Source organism: Chiroxiphia lanceolata, chromosome 1 (genome assembly GCF_009829145.1).
Source record: "Chiroxiphia lanceolata isolate bChiLan1 chromosome 1, bChiLan1.pri, whole genome shotgun sequence".
NCBI lineage: Eukaryota > Metazoa > Chordata > Aves > Passeriformes > Pipridae > Chiroxiphia > Chiroxiphia lanceolata.
In genome coordinates, this window is record NC_045637.1 from 48,109,011 (window position 1) to 48,129,089 (window position 20,079).

At 36.5% G+C, this 20,079-nt stretch overlaps 1 protein-coding gene across 2 annotated transcripts; it reads right to left on the bottom strand.

The window, feature by feature from the left end:
* Positions 1–758: 758 nt before the first annotated feature.
* On the bottom strand, positions 759–17,216 carry IMPACT (impact RWD domain protein). Of its 2 annotated transcripts, XM_032697406.1 has the most exons (11): positions 17,093–17,215; positions 16,139–16,267; positions 15,357–15,409; positions 14,372–14,434; positions 11,343–11,428; positions 10,106–10,234; positions 9,723–9,817; positions 6,708–6,781; positions 5,120–5,210; positions 2,704–2,838; positions 759–961 (listed from the first exon to the last, which is right to left on the bottom strand). In XM_032697406.1, exons 1-11 carry the CDS (start codon positions 17,126–17,128, stop codon positions 890–892), a joined length of 963 nt encoding a protein of 320 aa, XP_032553297.1. In that variant the 5' UTR covers positions 17,129–17,215; the 3' UTR covers positions 759–889. The 2 variants fall into 2 exon arrangements, 1 of the variants encoding a protein (XP_032553297.1); XR_004358750.1 differs by lacking the exons at positions 759–961; positions 2,704–2,838 and adding an exon at positions 2,850–5,004 and having other exon boundaries at positions 5,048–5,210; positions 17,093–17,216.
* Between the last annotated feature and the right edge of the window lie 2,863 nt (positions 17,217–20,079).

Below are 20,079 nucleotides of genomic sequence, written 5' to 3' on the forward strand. Positions count from 1 at the left end.
TAATACAAGACAGATATTTGAATTTGAATCCAGGAATGGAGATGGTGAGAAATCCACATTAGTAATTAGTCTGCTGTTGTTTGTTGGGAGGGGGTGGGATGGGGTAATGGTTCCAGATGCTGTAATGTCCTCATAACAAGGAGCTGAAATGTATAAGAAACAGAGCGGTTGTGTCTTAGCTCTACTTCAGAACAGCAGAAAAAAAATCACAAAACAAGATGAAAATATGAGGAGGAACACCAGAGTGAGTGGGAACGATTTAAAGCCTAGAGGGACTTATATGGAGCCTAAAAGAAGCCAACAATTTGTGGACTTTCATGTTATTCCATAGTCCACCCCATGTTTCATGTATCCTTATACATATATTTTTGTATTAACCCCCTTGGTTTCTATTGTTCAGGGCTTGTCTGGACTTGCCCTCATGTTTTCCCGCTCAAAGTTGTTTACCACCTTGTTCTCCCCTGCTTTCCCGCTCATCCCACACTGATTGGCTGAAAAGTGCCACAGTGCGGAGTGAGCTCTCATTGGTCCCCGCTGCTTAACTCCTCACAAGTTCCTCCCACTTTTCCTCATTCCTCAGTCCTGTGATACTCTGAGATGTCAATCCCATGCTCCACTCTGGTTACCAGACCTCCCCTTACTCGAACCCTATATAAGTCCTTGTTCCAAGTGGCCATTGCACCTTGATCTTCTACCGTGTCAGAACCCTCTGCGCAGTGTCGCGTCCCTATTCCTCTTCCCCATCGGGTCGTGGCAAAAATATATCTATATCTTCACTGAATTCTCTTCTGAATACAACATATCTGTTGTACCAGATAAGGCAATAAGGTCCAGGTTTTCTTTGTATAAATATGTGCAAAGTAATATTTTAAAGTTTTTAAAAAATAAATTAGTGTTCTGTTCTCTTCTTGTTGTCCTTCTTTATCTTTTTGTTCTTTCCTGCTTGTCTAGATGATTCTTCCTGAAATGAAAAACAAGCATTTCAAAATTTAAACAATATTTTTGTAAACCACAACTATTCTCTCAAGGTAATCATTGAGAATTATTTTTATTATGAACAGTGTTCGTAGTTCACTAGGATTTATGAAAATTTTGAGTTGTATAATATTTATCCATTCAGTCTTGCTATTTAGAAATTTCTGCCTTCAGCAATGATAAAATTATAGACGTAGCTATGCCAACAGAATATAACATAAAAATAATCTCAGCCATTTCCACTCAGGGAAGAAGTTACCAGTATAGGAATAATTCTATAGCACTATACTGCAGAACTCCTCTTAGTGCGGATGTGGCCTCATCACAAGATACACCAGGACATTAAAACTGCTTTGCTTCCCTAAGTGAAATAAACCTCCAGCGGGAAAAACAAAATTTGGCCAATCTTGCTGGATCAACACTGTAATGTACAATTTACTCTGACTGCCAATTCTGAAAAACAAGACTTTTCTTTGGTAGGCATTCATTGCAAGCACTCCCCAAAATGGTGAAGGAATCTGACACTACATCTGACAAGAACACAAGACATTTTAATCTATTCCTTTCTATTGCTCACACACAGGAAATGGACTCAAATAGGTTGTTTGAACTCTGATATTTTGAAGAGAGTTAGGTAAAAGAATACTTTCTCCAAGAGCCACATGCATGGCACTAGAATAATCATTAGCCTAAGTTCCATCTGTTATTTTTCTAATGGACACTGGTAACCAAATATGTTTGTTAATACACAGTAAAAAAAACCCCAGTCTGTTTTAAGTTGTTAAAAATAGAAAAATTAGGTATTTTTTGTCAAGAACATGAATCACCAAGTATATATAAGCACGTTTAAAATGGAAAAAGCAAATAACTGAAAAGTGGAGGGGGGGAAATGCCAAAGAATGCTCAGCCTTCAGCCATAGCTACCTGAAATACTTTCATATACAAAAAAACCCCTGACAGCTGCATACTTTTTCAATTATCCATTAGTAATTATTTCCTACTATCTGAAACTCTCTGTCGTTAGCAATTACATACTATAATGCACATAGATATATGTAATATGGTTTTCTGAGGATGAAGAAGTGTTGATTCTGAGGATGAAAAAATGTTGAGAAACAAGAATGTGAGATTACTAAACGACCTGAGTCCTTTAACAAGTAAAATGCCATTCAAAGTCATTTGGAACTTTGTATCCTGAGTTATTTAAGCTCCCTTGGAACATTTTACCATAATCTTTTCTGTACCAGTAATGTTACTTCGCTTGAATTCTTCTAGTCTGGATGTTTTTTTAATTATGTCTGTCATCTATAATTCTGAAAACTTCTTTGAGTCTAACAAAGCTTTCCATTTTGAAAATGCCTACTAGTTACAGATATTCTCAAGCTCAGTCTGCCTGCAGACTAGAACTGGTGGCACGGGGAAGCATCAGAAGTGGCCAGCTTCCAGTTTTCTGAACACAGAAAGAGGCATTTCCTTTTATCATCCTCCCCCAGCTCTCAAATTCGTGTTTTGATCAATGTTCTCTACTGCTTCTACCCTTCTGCTGCACACCTCACCCTTACAAAACAGGTCACTAGCTTCCTTGGAAGTTCTCTGCACTGATCCTGTTAGCGCATCAAAGCAACCCAAGGATGACACAGGTTGTACTACTTTTCTTCTGGCTTCACCTAGCAGGGAAAATTCACACAAGTTCACATGCAAATGCCCTTCTAAGGGGCAGAAACTTACCACTGAAGGCACATAGTCATATTCCACAAGTACGTTTCTTGCACAATTGTTTATATGTTTGAAACGATCTGGTCCCAAGAGAATACCTCCATACCAGCGGGATACCACAACTAACACGTTGTGGACATTCAAAATCTGTGAATAACAGAAAGAAATAGAAGTTGTTTTTTTTTAGTCGAACTAGTTTTACTGTTGGCACCAATTTTAAACATAGAAAAAGTTTACTATCTTGCATTTTTATGAAGGCCTTACAGTCAGGTCTGTGGCCCACATAGGTTATCAGAGAGTAACAAAGAATGACTAGTCAGCAGTTGTGCTTAAGTTTCCCTCTCCAAGCTCCTATCCAAAGTTAAATGCAAAAGTAAAATGAGTCCATGTATCCCTCAGAAAGGGCACAAAGCTATCTCATGCACTACCATTGCTCATCTATGTGCCAAAAGCTTCAGGCATTACTTAAAGGGAAAATTACTGAAAATTACGTTTCTTATTGTTTGATACGACCAATTATTATTTCCAGAGAACCACTGTTATTAAGTAAATTGTCTATCCACATTTTTAGAAGTGTTGATGGATGAGGCTCATAACAGTCAGGGCACAGGCATTATTCATATGGATACCAAAATGTAGCTAGTACTGTTAGCATGTGCATGTTAACAACCATTAATCGTCTTCATTAAGGAGAAAAAAAATAGATATTTCACTAATTTGAACAATACTATTACAAGAGTCTATCATTGTTTGTGAAAAGAGAAATATTCTTAGAATTTTAAAATGAAAAGGATAATGAAAAAAAAAAGAAAAAAGGACTGGGGCATGTGCTGTGACAGGCATTTTCTACTCTTCCTTTAGTATCAGCCACAAAGTCTATATATAGCAACTGTTCAAAGTGAACAGGATGGTATTAATCTAAAATACAGTTTTTTGTAATCAAAAAGAGCTGTCTTAAGTGCTAGGTTTATCTGAAATAGGATTAGATTTCTATTGCAAAAAAAAAAGAGCTACAAGTATAGAAACAATAAATGTTTTAAATCACCTAATCTTCATACCCATATCATATATCATAAGAGCTCATAACAAAAAAACTACAAGATCTATGAACATCTAGAAAACAGCCCATAAACTATTTCAATCTTTTTCTATGGCTGAAAATTGCTCTTTTCTGATCCCTACCTTAGAATTCTACCAAAACTAAAATATTCCCAGTAACTAGGACTACAGATGGAGAGAGATCATCCATATAATTTAGATACATTCACATTTGAAAGGAGATACTTCACATCACTTTCTAAACTGCATTTTTATGGAATATTAAGTGCTTAGAAACTCTAAATCTGACGGCTTTCAAAAGTATATATAACCAAGCTGAGAACAAGCTGATAAGATCAGAACAAACTGAGGTACAGTAACTGCCAAATTCTTTCTTTACATAATTTTCATAACAATAATGTTTTCACTCTTAGCACATATACTTGCATATATCGCGCAACCAAAGTTTTCCTTCCCAAGTCTGGGTTGAGGTTGAAAAAGTTCTAAATTAAAAATGTCAAAATACTTCCATCAATTGTATTTTTTTCAGAAAAAAAAAAATTTTGTGGGGAAAAAAAGCCTCCAGAAATAAGAGCATAACACACTAAGCAACAAAATATTCAAGCAAGAAAAGCATGGGAAAACAAAACTGTTGTGAAGGTGACATCAATCGAAAAATAAAAATCAAAACCAATATTTTATCTGCTCATACTGCTAAGTGTCTTGAGGCACATCATTAAGATGTACCCAGACAAACTCTGTAGTTTATGATATTTTATTTATAGTTCTACTAGGGCTGGCATCATGAACCAAAATTTATCAATCTCAAGTCACATTTAGTAGCACCTTTGGTGAGGGAATATTATTTCAACAGATGAAAACAAGTATGAGAGTTAAGGACACAGAACCGGAAACAGCATAACAAAACAGACTAAATTAGCAAAACAATTTAACTGCTTCACTCCCACTACCTTTTGTTCTTGAAGTTCTACTGTGCAAGTTCATATATATGTTTTTCTATTATGCATACTCGAGGAAACAGCATCAGCTTCTTCCAGTCTTCATTTTCTATATACCTTACACCACACGGTATGTATAGGAATCAAAACTTTATTATCTCTTAAGGCATTCAAACTATTACTACCACCTATGAAACACCACTCGTTCTATAATCTGAGACTTGAAAAAATACTCCAGTCTGTGTTTTTCCCTTCACCTTTAAGAAAGCAAACATCTGTTTGACTGCAGCAGAGCAAGAATTAAAATAATTTTCTATTATTATTATAATTATTTACAATTATTTACAATTATATTACTACAATTATTTACATTGTAGTGATTTTTAAAATCTGTTCAAGATTTCTAGAAGTCAAAGATTAATTTCTAGAACCTGCATGAGATGAAGAAGACGTCCACCTGCTGCTGTCTCTCCATCATCTTCACAATCCTGTAAGAAAGTCTGCTTATCTTCACAGTATATTCTTGGAAAAAAACCCAAACAAAATAGATTAAAAAAAAGTCAATCAACTAACATCTTTACATGATTAATAAAGTCTCAGAGATCTTTCATACATATATGTATCAATTATAATTCTCTACTAACGACATTTACATGAAAACAGGATGAGGCTTAAGGTAAACCACAAATATTTATCTGTACTGTAGAACAAGTTTTGAGAAGCTTTTACACAGACTTTAGCTACTTCAGGTTAACTCCAGAGTCATTACCAGCATAAAGTCCCTAAACAGGAAAATCCTCAGGTTTTTAGACTAATAATTACACCTAGCTGAAGCCAACTATATCAGATACAGGTTCAAATTATGGTACAAACCCATAAGTAGTAACAACTTGGACAAAAACATCACTAATAATTAGTTAGGTCTGTATTTCAGCAGCAACATGAAACTGTTCCTGAAATTCATCTTCAGATTCTCCACATCATCTCCTTTCTCAGGGAGCACTCCAGGAAACTTTTAGATATATTGCTTCATATAAAGGACAGCTGCACAGGTCTAATTTTCCAGAAGTAATGCACAGAGGTCTACTGTTTGTTACCAACTGATTTTATAACTTCTGAACTTACTAATACACAGGTGACACAATGAGAAAGAGGCTTCCAGTACTAGATGACAAATACGAAGCAGTAAGTATATGTCTGTTGCTTTTTTGAAGTGTATGTGTATGAGTGAAAGAAGCCAGATCATCATCTGCAACAACAGAAACCCCCTCTTTACAGAAACCCTTTACTTACTTTTACTTTTTGGTAAAATAAGCTTTCACTTGCTCTCATTTCATGTTTCATTAGGATCACACCAGGACTGGCATGAATGGATCAGCATCTATACTGCTTTTTCAGATGACTGGTTCCTCCAGGAAGGAAAGGGCTCCCTTTTACTGTCACTTACATTCCTCAGAAAACCTGCATCGCTATCTGGACTGAGACCGATTGATTTCACATAAGCTGTGTTCACAAAAGTTGCCAGAGGCAGACTACTGCCAAATTAATTTTTACCTGTTTCTCATTTTCCCTGAAGTTCCTTGTATTTCAGCTGAAACTTCATATGCCAGATGTCTGCATCAGGCTTTCTGTTTCGAGTCTTATTTCAACTGAACATTTTCACCTATTTCTAAATATAAGGTTAGGGGGAAAAAAAAGTTACTTCACCCGAGTAAAAACACATTTAGTTCACGATGATGCAGCATTTCCATGCTTACACATACTATACAAAGTATACCAACGCATGTTCAAATCCACTTTTTTTCTTCTATTTCTAATGCTGCTTTACTATCTTATTTCCTACCGTATGTTCCACTTTCTTGACCTCAAAGTAAAGCCTGCACTACCATTTAAGTAAGAAACCTATTCCCTTAAGGATTTAACAGGAATGAATTTCTTTTTCGTGCCCTGCACTCATTTGTCAAAGAATGCTAAAAAAAAAAAAAAAAAATTAAAAAAAAATCACCATTTGCATCTCACCGGTATGCATATATGTTGTGAGTAGCACTTGCAATCTTCTTGTTCTCATATAATTTTTCAAGAACTCTTTTTACCTTTAAAAAAACAGAAAAACCCTTCCTTTAGTAACACGGATTTCATATACACATCTCAATATTACTGCAAAACAAACATCTCCTTCTTAGTACATATATGAAAAAATTTTACGTTTTGACATAAAATGAATTATATGTTTAGTGTGTTAACTCAAGAAGCTGCTTCTCAGTACCCTCATGTTTGTTTCCAAACGTTTTTCTGGGATGCTGAAAACAGATGCTCCTTGAATTTGTACATTGTATACATTCACGTTATTGATGAAGATATAGAAGTGTCAAACTGATTTACTAAACAGGAAAGACAGTAAATTTCAGAAAATATTTTTAATCAGTATTACGTATAAGTAATTAACCTGATTATTTTTCCAACTATAAGATTAAGCTGGAATAGAACATAACTCGAATATACCACTACACACTGCTTTTACTTATTTTACCAAAAATGTGATGTTTAGAAAACCTTACTATATTTCACTTTGAGTTTTTCCCCAAACATGGGTTTTTTTCAGAGTTTCCATTTCACGGAAAGAATAACAAAAAAAGAAAAGGTTCTATTAGGGGTCTGGAAGTGTCAGTATTTCCCAGGAAATATTTCCATCATGTCCATTTTTCTGCTCTTAAGAAGTACCAAATTCAAAACATTAATCAATATAAGTCCATCTTACGCTTCTAATTAAACAAGCTAGCAATTGTTTCAAGCCTTTCCAACGGTCTAGCAAAAAGGAGAGCTTATGATTAAGGCATCGTTTTAGTACATAATGCAAAACATTACTGAAGTTGAGGAAGTTTGGGAAAACACGTCTAGCAAGTAAATTGCCTTTCATTGCACGGAAAAATGTCTCTGAGGTGGAATCAACAGCCATATTTAATATCTGTCTTAGCTGTACTGTGCTATTTCCAATTTTGCTTGAAGAAATTCAACCAACAAACATCACCTCAAATATAAGATAACTCAATGAAAAAATTGCTATTATTAGCTAAGAACATTTTTTCAGACACCTGTCTTCTCCTTATTTTGAATATTTAAGAAAGACAACTTAATACACTCTCATAAATGTGGACAATACACGGACTAAGGGTACAAATCATATGAAATGATCATCACCTCTGACATTACTTATTTGCCAGCTACCAGGTTCCTAAAAACATATTTTAAAGATTCATTATGTGTCTGTATTAGCAATGAACCTCGAAGACAGACATCTTAAGCCTAAGCAACAATTTATCCTTTTCCATGATGTAGCTCCTGAGTATTTCTTTTCCTCCTGTTCCACTCTCTACTATTCCTGCTTTAGAGAAATAAGGGATGTGATTCTCTACATCAGAATGTGTCAGTGAGGCACATGTTCATAAAAGACACAAGATGTTTAAACAGCAACTCAGTTCTTAGTCCCATTCAATGAAGGAGTTCACACTGTACTCTGGACACTGTCTCAAAATATTGATGAGTATCACTGCATCACACAGATTATGCAGATAAAGTTGATGAAGTCAGCTTTCACTACAGCTGTAGCGGTTACTCCATTCCTCATCAATTTTTACTTTCTTTCAGAAAAATTAGTCCATACCACAGTAAAGCTTCCCTGCAATCTGAAGACCAATCACCTCACACAGCAAGACTTGTGAAACAAGACGGATTTGACACTTTGGGGAATTGCTCTATCTTTATACTAACTATATATCAAAAAGCCTTGACTGGAAATTCCTGGGTTTATTGAGTATTTGTTGTCTTCAAAAAAAAAAAAAAGTCATGAAAGAAGAATGTCAATTAAGAACATCTTTGTATGCAAAAGGCAACTCACTAATCTGCTTTAAGAGAGTCCTACTCCTTGACACAGATCTATCCTTCTGCAAACCGCTGTCCATGGGTACAGACTTCCTCATGTGTAGGAACAATTTTACTCTTAAATCATGATAAAAGAGCAAGAGTATTTTAAATTGAAAAAATTACATTAACCCACTTATTCTGATTTCCTCCTTTTCTAAAGCAACTCTTTGAGTTCAAACATATATTACATATAAAATAACCACTTAAAGCAGATACAGCTGTAGTACAAAAATCTAAATGAATGTACAGTGTATGTGAACTTGAAAGGTCAAAGTGCTCCAGGAAGATACAGGGATTTAAAGACCCAATCTTATATCCATACTGGGCAAATTAATGAAAGAATTAAAAACAACAAAAAACCACCACAGACAGATTAAAAAGCTACACCTTTTGTATAGAGAAATATAACTCAATACCCTGTCACCATTCTTTCACAGTCACTGACCATGTAGTAGACTTAGCTTACCTGGAATTTCCAAAAAGCATTTGACAATATCTCTTACCAAAAATCCTTAAAATAAAACATAAAATTGGATAAAAAGGAAGAGAAAAATCTTCTCAAGGTTTAACTCTCAGTTCATAATAAGAAAAGATAAGTAGCTTCCCCACTGAACAGGGATGATCAAAGGAGGGTGATGACAATAGATGCAAAGTGATGTACAAAGTAACTCAAAACCCCTCTCAAGTAGGTCTCGATGAAGATTGACTTATGCATTATCCAAGCGTGTTTTTGAATAGAATTGCTTTCTGAGGGATGGAAAACATTTATAAATTCACATTAATTAATCTTCCAATTAACACATGATAGACTCGGGAGCTTCCAAATATTTTACGATAAACTTGCCATCACCCAGAAGTCAAATTACAATGTTCTTATTCTCTTACATCTAATGAATGTAATGGTAAAGAATAGCAGGAAGCACTGCAGAGCTGTTATTTAGAGATATTCAGCTGAAAGCAAGAAACTGGTGACTACTCAGACAATGTTAGCACACAAAGATGCAGAGACAGACAGATAGACAGAAAAACATACCTGGCAAATTCAAAGTATTCCAGTAATATTTTGTCAAGCTCAAAATACAGGCAAAAGGAGAAGAACTGATTTCTACTAACTTGTCTGGTTGTCACCACTGGAGCCAGATGTGCCTGGAAAGTACTCCTTCGATCTGTGATTGGGTTTCCGTGATGTATGGGTGGCGGTTCTTCATCTATTGATCACAAACAAGGAAGTGTTTGTTTTCTTTCAGGAGTACAAAACCAATGTATACAGTTATGTAAGTAAAAAATGTCTCGAGTTTTAGAAAGGGATTTGTTAAAATGACGTACATGACACGACAAACAGAACAAGTAAAAATATGTTGGGTTATTTAATGACTGTTATCAAATTTATTACGATTTTATTGTTACTAATTTTTCTCTAAAACTGGGTAGAATAGCAAAATCTTCAAGCCTCTCCTAGATTATTTCAACAGAATTAACATGAGCATACTTTTTACCTTCCTGACTTTCAGATGTCATGTAATTTAACATTTTAATTGGATCTTCCTGAATGGGCTCATAGTCTAGGAGAAAATCTTCTCCATCATCTTCATCAACTTCTTGACTGGTTTTCTTGATATCCGGTTCTATTACAATATAAGTAGTAGAATTTATTACACATTCTTTTGCAAGAAAAGCAAAACAAGGTTTCAAACTCTTTGAGATCTAGAGTTCTGGCATTTAGATTTAGAGACAAGTTAATACATCAAAGTCTGATTCCTATTGAGGGCCTATGATGTGGTGATAATGCAGTTTTTATAATAGGTATTTTCCATAAAAAAGCAGAGGGGTGATAAAGCATGTTCAAAAGGTCTAGAAAATCATTAGATATAATAAGTAGAACCTATAAAGTTGCAGTCAAAATACCAAACTTCCAACACTGTCAGTAAAATTTTCACTTCTCAGTATCCACTCCTTCAGTCACCTCAATGAAAACTAACCTCTTAAATGTCCGTGATGCAGCAACAAAATGCTCAGTTTATTGAAAGACTAAAACCAGACCTTACTGTGAAGCAACACTGAGAACAGAATTTATTTTCCTCTTCAGTCTTTTATTCCTCACAGGACTAAGCTAACATCCATGACACAGAAAAGTACTTCTCTTACTTTTTGCCACATGTGCATGCACACATGTCACTCACACATTTCATAGCAGTTTAGCATTTTAATGCACAAAAACCCCTCCATCATTTTTTGAAAGAACTGTGAATTTACACAAACTAGGTAAGAGTAACAATAGAAAAATCACTGCAATTCTAGTGATCATGTACTTCTCATCCCTATACAGTAAAATACAATTAAGAAGGAATATTTGGTCATTTGTCTGCATATTCCAGTGAAGTTTATCTTCTCCTGAATTCCAATCCTCCAACAGTGCACTCAATACCAGAAATTAATTACTGACATGAATAATTCCTTTGCAAAACAGAGGACAATGCATAATGTACTGTGTGCAGCACTGTCCTTTCATTCCAGGGAACTGAGGACTGTGTTCTAGATCAAAGGCCACATCCTTTTCTCTACTGCTTTTTAAAAAGGGAAGCTATCACTATAAAACAGTAAGCCATGACACTTCAGACTGTTTTCTGATATGTAGATCCAATACAAAATTGGACATAAACTTTAACTTGGACTGAAATTTACTTTGCAGTAGAACACAAAATAAACTGAAAACCCCGATGTTTTCTGAAGTACCTGGCTCTGAAGATTGTGCCTTTTCTATCAGAACTTCTCGTATCTTCTCCACCCATAAATACAGTATACTTTCACCAAGGTTCTGTCTGGAAGTAAAAACCCACAGAAAATGAAGAATCATTTTTGCAGATTTCATTTGGAAAGCACACCAAATAACATACAGATTTCAGACCCACAGAAATAGAACATAATAAGCTAGTGAGACAAACAGCTTAGGCAGGCTTGTGGAAAGTTCTGTTTCAGTACTTCACTGAGCAAAACACAGTATCTGGGTTGTTACATACTCTTTGTGGCTTGTTTTACTTATTTATTAACATTAAAAGCACAAACGATGGAGGGAAACAGGAAAGTGACAGAAACTTTCTGACCACTAAGCAAAGGGAAAGCAACTGTGGGAAGAGCAAGTCAGACAGACCTCAGTATTTTCAAAAGAACACTAAGCTACAATGTCCAGACTTAGAGCTCGCCTTGGATCAGTTTTCTCTACAAAAAGCACTGTACTGCCAGTGGTGAGCTCCTTCAGCTGCTCTGCAGCTGTAGGGGACTCTCTCCTCATCAGTACGGCTGAGGTTGACCTCAGTGGACTGTGATAGGAGGTCAGTGGCAGCAGACACAATGGAACATTGGACTGATATACTACATTTTGGGTAACAAGCAGACCTACAGGACAGAGAGGTAAAGATTTAGGTCTAGGAGTCTTCAATCAGGGGATACAGATATGTATTAAGGTACTGGGGGAGGATGGAACGAACATGTTCTATAAATGCATATTTGGAAGTAAGAAATGCTTCCTTTATGTACAGCAAACAACCCAAAATACATTTCAAATGGTGTCCTGCAAAGCTGTCTTCACAATTTTAGTTTAGTATGTTTATGAATGATGCAGGTTTGTCTCCGAACCAAAATTAAAGATTTAGGGCCATATGTAACTCAAGGTTTCTCATTAATTTTATTCTTACTGCCACCACCTGGGCACCATGTAAATGACAAAATAACATCTTTAAACTCTCACTCAGCTTAACGCATACAGCACTACTGCTGGAAACAATCAAATTCAAATAAACATATTTTAAGAAAAAATATTCAAGCAAAAATAAGGAATTTATAAACTTGTAGCTCTGTCTTCAAAATCTGGACAGACTCCAGAATAATTCAACACCTTGATCTCACACTGCTTATCATAAAGAAGCACTGCCTTAAAACCTGAAGACCTAGATTTTATTTTTTTTTTAGTGATGGAATAAGAGAGATTAGACAACAAAATTTTTCAGTTTTGTAAAGTAAATAGCAATTTCTCCAGCTACAATCCAATTTCAGATTCTGAAGCTGTAAATTACACTTACTCTAAAAAGTTACCTTTCTATGCTGCTATTTTTTTTGTCACTTGTGTCTAAGCCACTAAACAAAGCTTTCTGTTGGATAAAAATCTTACCAGAAGAATATCTGGTTAAACACAGTTATTTGCTATGTTTTTAAGAACTTTTTGTCTCCCAAAACAAACTTGTGATCTATAATTACCCACTCTTTACACATCCTTAAGAAGACGCAGCGATCAATAGTATAGTTCATACTGGTTTAGATTGCAGAACTCTACAACTTAGATCATGAGGGACTAGAGACATGGTCAAACACACAATGCAAATGATGCAGAGTATGTTTATCCAACAACCACTCAGACATTGAATAGATAAAAGGCTTTCACAAATACTGTGAAAGTCAGTGACTACTCCAGGTTTTTAAACAGTCTAAAATGACATATATGGCCTAAAGTACAAACATTCACTTCCTGCTGAACAAACAAAAGTGAGACACCAGCAAGGGCTCTGAAGAGCAGCTGATATAGACAGAAGGGAACCACAAGGGACTGACCTAGCACACTCTAACAGCCTACAAGACTGCAGAGGTGGGGAACAAAAAAAAACAAAGAAAAAAAACTCTTTCACAGCCATGCTCACAGTTCTCAAATGCCAACTTGTGCCAGATGCTCAGGACATTTAAAGAACCACCTACAGCAGCTCTACCTGTGGTACAGACTTCATCAAATCCTTTGAATCTGGATAGCATTAAGGACAATCTCTGTCCTTTTTCCTCCACTGAAAAACTGTGGTGAATATGATCCCATAGAATTTTTGCCTAAAATCCTTGTGCATTTTTAACACTTCAAATTCAATTTTACTTGCTTAAATTATCTGTTGCTTAATTAGCTAAGAAACACAGTTAATCAAAGTAACTGAGTAATTAGATAAAAACCCATTATGCAAGCTAAGTGCTCCCTTCCTTATGGCATTAAAAAAACATTTCTTATGCAAGATGCTCAGATTTCACTATCTGGGGCATGACTGTGCTTCCTTATGATGCATTTTCATTTAATTTATTTTACATTATATTTGGGATCTGAAAGAAATAAATAAACCATAAAAAATAACAACATTTATTACCCCAATTTCACAGCAATTTAAAAATACATAATTTGAGTATTTCTAAATGTTCTGTTTATTCTCATGCATTCACTGTGCCTTGCTGTAAGCTGCACACTGTGATAATAAACAGTCCATGATGATCCAGATTCCAGTTAATAGATTCGGCGTGTGTTTGTTTTAAAACCTAATTATCCCTTAGCTTTTAAGAAAAAATGTGCTCTAAGACACAAACGTTTTCACATCCTGTGCTTTAACATTCAAATGCAGAATAGATGCAGAAATCTCATACTTGATAGCAATAAACAATCTCACAGATTCCAAAGGGCATCTATTCTATTAGGTTTCAAAATGAAAGCTTCTATCCTTATAGAAAATCAGGTCTAAACAACATAAAAGAGATTTCTCAGAGTTTAACACAATTTGTTATTGTAAAATGATTACTAAATACACTGCAAACTGTTAGACTGATAAAAAACTTGCTCTGTCTATTGCAAGCAATCACTTCACAACTACTAGTTAATGCAGGTACTTCAAAAGCATACACTGAGCAGGGCATGGAACTCAAAATACAATGTATCCTTTTACTATATTCCACAGTCTCGAACTTACAGATATATTTCTTCCAAGCTATTTGCTAGTTCCGTATAATCTTGTCCTCGAAGCCAAGGGGCACTAAAATGAAAAGAAATACAATAAAAATTGTGCCATATGCTGCTTCCAACATTCTAAAATAAAAGTGATAAACACCCTGAAAATATAAAACATCAAGATTTCAGCTGTAAACATTTTGGGAATAGCACAATCACTCAGTTCCTCAAGACACCTAACCTGGGCTGCCTTTTCTTACCTTAGTTAAAAAAGCTGGACTCATTGTTCATGGAAGACCATTGTCACTCCAGAGTCACCCTAAGTATTATTAGTTGACCCTTCCAAGTCCTTCAGCACCATAGTATCTACTCTATCTAGAATGACCTTTCAGTTTTGTACCATTGTCCTCCTGGTCTCATGTTAAACTTCAAACTCTGCCTGAAGTTTATTAGCACTACTTTGTATTGCCTTGTCAATACTCCTGACCAAAACTCAGTAGATATGTGTGTGCCACACCCTGCAGGTCCTTCTATCATCCAAATCGGGAACCTGGCTGACACATTCCATTCCCATCTTGTTTACCTGCCAGAAGACAAAGGGAGAGCAGGGAAGGAAAAAAAACCAGGAAGATGGCACATGCCAGGGCTCCATCCTCTGAAAAGCATTCCTTACAATCTGAAACAAGGATCCAGACAAGAGGGGTACACCCAATGACACATCACTGTCTAACACAACAGACAGCTGGCACCTTAACTCTACAATCTCACTGCTGTCTAACCACAAAATAATGCTGCAAGAATTAGAGTTGAGGGAAGAGAGAAAACTTTCATAGGGAGCTCTGTAATTTTAACTTAGGAGAAAGAACAGAATATTCTTGCTGGAAACATCCCTCATCCCCTGTATACTTTAATTCAAAGAGTCATCTTAACTAAACTTCCACTTACATGGTAAACAGCAACAGTGGTAATTCAGAAAATACAAATGTTTGCAAGAAAATTTCACCTACTTGAGTTGATAAATGGGTGGCTCTTCAGTCGGATATCCTGGTGGCAAAATCACCTGAAAGAAATACAGAAAAAGTATTCATTGGACTACTCCTCTCAGCTAGCTGAGCTTTACTGAAGGACTCTGATGTCGAGCACTAGAACTACAACTAGTGTTACAAATGAAGCAAACAGTTGGGTATGTTGATATAGAATTACAAGAACATCTGAATATCTGTATTTAGAATTCCGGAAATGGTAACGCATACAATTATATTTCATGGTGCCATTTTTAAGGATGCAAAATAAAGTATGGAAAAAATTTGAAAGAAGCTGCACACATGGCTACCGGACTTAAAAAAGTGGCACCACATTTCCATAAGTAGACATGTCAGTGTTTCTTGCACTAAGAAACTTATTGCTTTCCGTGCTGAAGACATAAAGTAACGAGTTATTCAATTAAGTTGATCCAAATTTTGTTTTGTGAAGCAACTGCAGCAGATTCGCTGAGGTGCGCTACACGAAGTCAATGTTAAACATTTTTCAGAAATTAGTCTTTGGAGAAGCACACTGAAATGCTTTTGCCAGGTGTGGAATTAGGATATGTAACTACTGCATATATCACAAGCACATCGATGTGTTACAGGAAAACAACCACTGAGAAGTCTTATCACAGATTCCAATTTAAGCTTCTTAATCCACCTTAGTAAATAATGAACCGTATTTAGAATGGTTTCATGCAGCACACATTTTCACCTGCCTCAGTCCAACTGCAAATTTTGTGCTAAACTCTTTACCACTATACCTGCAAACAGAGGGTCCATTTTGGTTGATCCAGACAATCACTAATCTTAATGCAGTAGATTTTTTCATCTTCATCAACAGCACACCAATCTTCACCATAGATGGATGAAAGGGCTTCAATTTCATCAATCTAGAAGAAAAAAACCCAGACCATTATGCAAAAATAAATAACTCCCCCACAAAGCCCACAACTCTGTGTTGCACTCCCAGTATTTTTTAAATCTTGCTCTTCTACAGCTTACTGACAGATGTGACAAGATTCACTTTACTGGAATGCTGTAAGTACTGGGGATTCAGTCCTGATTCACAGTTGCACCTGGGGAGGTTTAGGTTGGATATCAGCAAGAATTTCTTCCCAAAAAGGGTGATCAGACACTGCAATGGACTGCCCAGGGAGGTGGTGGCATCACCGTCCCTGGCTGGAGGTGTTTAAGAAAAGACTGGACATGGCACTCAGTGCCATGGTCTAGCTGACAAGGTGGTGTTGGGTCACAGGTTGGACGATGATCTCGATGATCTCAGAGGTCTTTTACAAACCAGGTGATTCTGTGATTCTCTACGTAACTTCTGCTCAGCTCTCCCAAGCACACACCAGCTTTTGCATTTCAATGGATAATCATTTTCAGCAGTGACAAGGTGAGCAAAGTGACACGGAGCAGCGACAACACATTCCCGCAGCTCCCTATCCGTGCAGCTCCCGGCTGGGTCGGACCCCTGCAGGGGAAAGAACCCCCGAGGGCTCGGCACTAAGCTCTTCCTGAGGAAGAGCGGGTACTCGGCAAATTCCCATAAAAAAACCGGAGAGCCTCCTTCCACACAGAAACCAAACAGCTGGAACGCGTCCTTGGTGCGAACGCGCCACCGCGGGCGCGGAGCCGCTCATGGGGCCGGGGCTCACCAGAATCCCCCAAATCACCGCTCTCCTCGCAGCCCCCTCGCCCCCACCCCGGCTCACCTGCTGCTGGGCCCTTCCCGTGTCACTGGCCGCCATCGGGACACAAGGGAAGGGAGACGAGTAGGAGGGAAAGGGGGAGGGAGCCGCCCGGCGCCGGGCCGTGTGCGCAGCTGTGACCGTGACGCCGCCCGCCCGCCCTTCCGCCGGAGTACTGAGGGCGCGGGTAGGCGGTCGTCTGCCGTCACGGAGCGCCACAGAACCCGCGTTCTACTTCTCTGGTAGACTTTCGCCTTATTCCTTACGCCCCGTTTTGAAAATATACTGTGTGATCGGTTATGTTTCAGTGGCGATTTTACTGATGCAGCCGTTTTCACCTTGCATTTATGAGACTCGGAATGAGCGATTGACAAAACTACGTAATTTCTTCTAAAAATTATTTTAAAAGGATCATAGGTGTTCCAAGCAGTTTTCGTTACAGGTCTGGAAATTAATTTCTTTTATTTAACATTGACAAGTTTAAGACATCTCTTTAGAGAGAGCACTGATCAGTAAAGATACCTTTTGGCTTGTGTGCAAAGCATGTCACCTTTTTCTGTGTTTTTGTAGTTCATGTTTTCTTCCAGTGTGATTTTATGCTGACACAGTCATGAACAATTCAAGTTAATCTTTGTTTTCCCCTTTCTCAAAAGCTTGAAGAATTCCTGGAGAACAGGATTAGAGTTCAGAAGGATTGTGACAATCAGGACAGGCGTTATAAAGACAAAATCAAAACAAACAACTCATTAAAAAACCCCACCCAAAACAAAACAAAAAACCAAACAAAAACACCTAAAAAAAACCAACAGAAAAAAAATCCAAAAAAACCCCCAGAAGCAAAACAACAACAACAAAAGGCAAAAAAACCACCCAAACAAACAAAAATAAAAACAACCAAAAAACCAACCAACCAAAAAAAAAACCAACACACCACCGAAACCCAGGATGCAACTGAGTAGGGACAAACCTAGCTCCATATTATCAACTGCATATATTCCGGATGGAGATGGAGAACAACTGGTTGCACAGGAGTTCTGTAGAAATTATTTCAGAGTTAAAATGAATCCAGGACCTTCTTTGTCTCCACTGTCACAGACAGAGTTGGTTTAATTATCTTTGAAACAATAATAAAAAGAATATATCCAGTCTCAGAACATGACAAAAATGCACATTTTATCAGGCAAAGTCATTTTAAAAGAGAGCCAGGCAGGGAGAGAGAGAGGGAGCAACCTTATTGTTCAAACAGTTGTCTTCTGACCAAAACAGAACAGAAAGCTTCAATTTACAAGGACCTAGAAAAGATAGTGCTCCATCTGTTCATCCTAATATTAAATTGCCTTATAAATTTAAAGAAAGAGCTATGACATTTTTAAACTTTCTGACAGCAATCTCTGTATAGTGCTTGTGCTTTATAAGTTGCTAGTTTTGACTTAGCTGAACAAGTGAGTTTGCATTACTATACACATGATTTGTTATTAAATAATTCAGAAATGTTATTGACGTTTTTTATGGCTGTTGTCTATAATCCATAGCAAAGCATTTATATGAAAGAATTGAGCAATCTAGTATTGGACCAGGAAGAAAATGTACCAGATAAGAAGACAGAAAGAATAAATCACAAAGCCCGTATGAACTGTAGACATCTCTGATAGATTTCTGAGGACTCTATATTTCCTTTCACTGTTATTTGTATTTGTGATAAGTCTTAATAAATAGAAAGGAATGTAAATTTGGCTAATGAATCTCCAGCATGCTTATACATACTAAATTAATAACAGAGGAACTGAATTGATATGGTACACAGGAGTATTTAACAGCTAATTAATTTCTTTGTCCATCTGAAATAAACATTCCATTAAAGCTGGTATGAAATACATATTCACAGCTTTCAAACTAAAAAAATGACCTAGTGGAGTTTACTGAAATATTTGGGGTCTTCTTTTAGTACATAACTGAACTTCAGTGTTTTTTATGGTGAGACATCTCCCAAACTGATACTCTTCACAGCAATGCATTAACTTCAGTATTTAAAATGGTTACTAAATCTAACTTTTGGTCCATTGGTTCTGTCTTTGTAAACTGTAGTTAGCAAACAAAAACATTTAAAGCTCAAATCAAATCAATTAAACAAAACGAGTCCCTGAGGTCAGGAAGCGGCCCAAATTACCACCTTGGATCCAAATTCTTCGTTCTGTTTTCTCAGGGCAAGAAAATACACTGGGTAATTACTGGTGCTTTTCTGGATCTAGATTTTAATCCTAGAGCACAAAAAGCTTAAACCAGATACAAATAATATTTATTCAGTCAGGATTGAATCACAAATAAGTGAAAAATATAGAACTTAAAAATACAGAAGAATTAAAGTTTGAGTAAAATATCAATAACTCTGCTTTATTTTGTATACAATAGCTCAAGCAACATGATGCATTTGCAACTTCTCTTTTATAATAAAAAAAGAGGAAGATTAAGAACAAATAAGAGCAATGTCATGTCATGTTCTAGTAATTAATGCCCTCAGTTCTGTATTCTTGTTTTGGGCAGGATTTGCTTATACTAAGATTCTGCCAGTACTGTAGCTTTTTCCTATAGTAACTTACCAACAAAACACTACATTTTCTCAAATGCTTCAATTATACTCTACATTTAATAGAAATCTCATTCTGTAATAGAAATCTCAATTGGCCCATCAAATAATGAGCATATATACCTTTAAGCACAGAGTAATTCAGCTGATTTCAGTTTCACAATGATGCGTTTCTCTAGATCGTGGTCAAAAGTGACATAAATTAGCTGTAAGTTTCCTAACTATAAGCTCTCTGTACACAGCTGATTTATCATTTTGGAACTAAAACCATACACAACTGATTCAATCACAGGAACAAGAAAGTGCATTAACCAAGCCTAATTCTTGGTCAAAAACTACATGTCTGGTAAGACTAAGGAGAAATATATGTATAGGTGACTTAGCACCTTGGTTATAAATGTTTCTTCTCATTTAGATACAATCCATT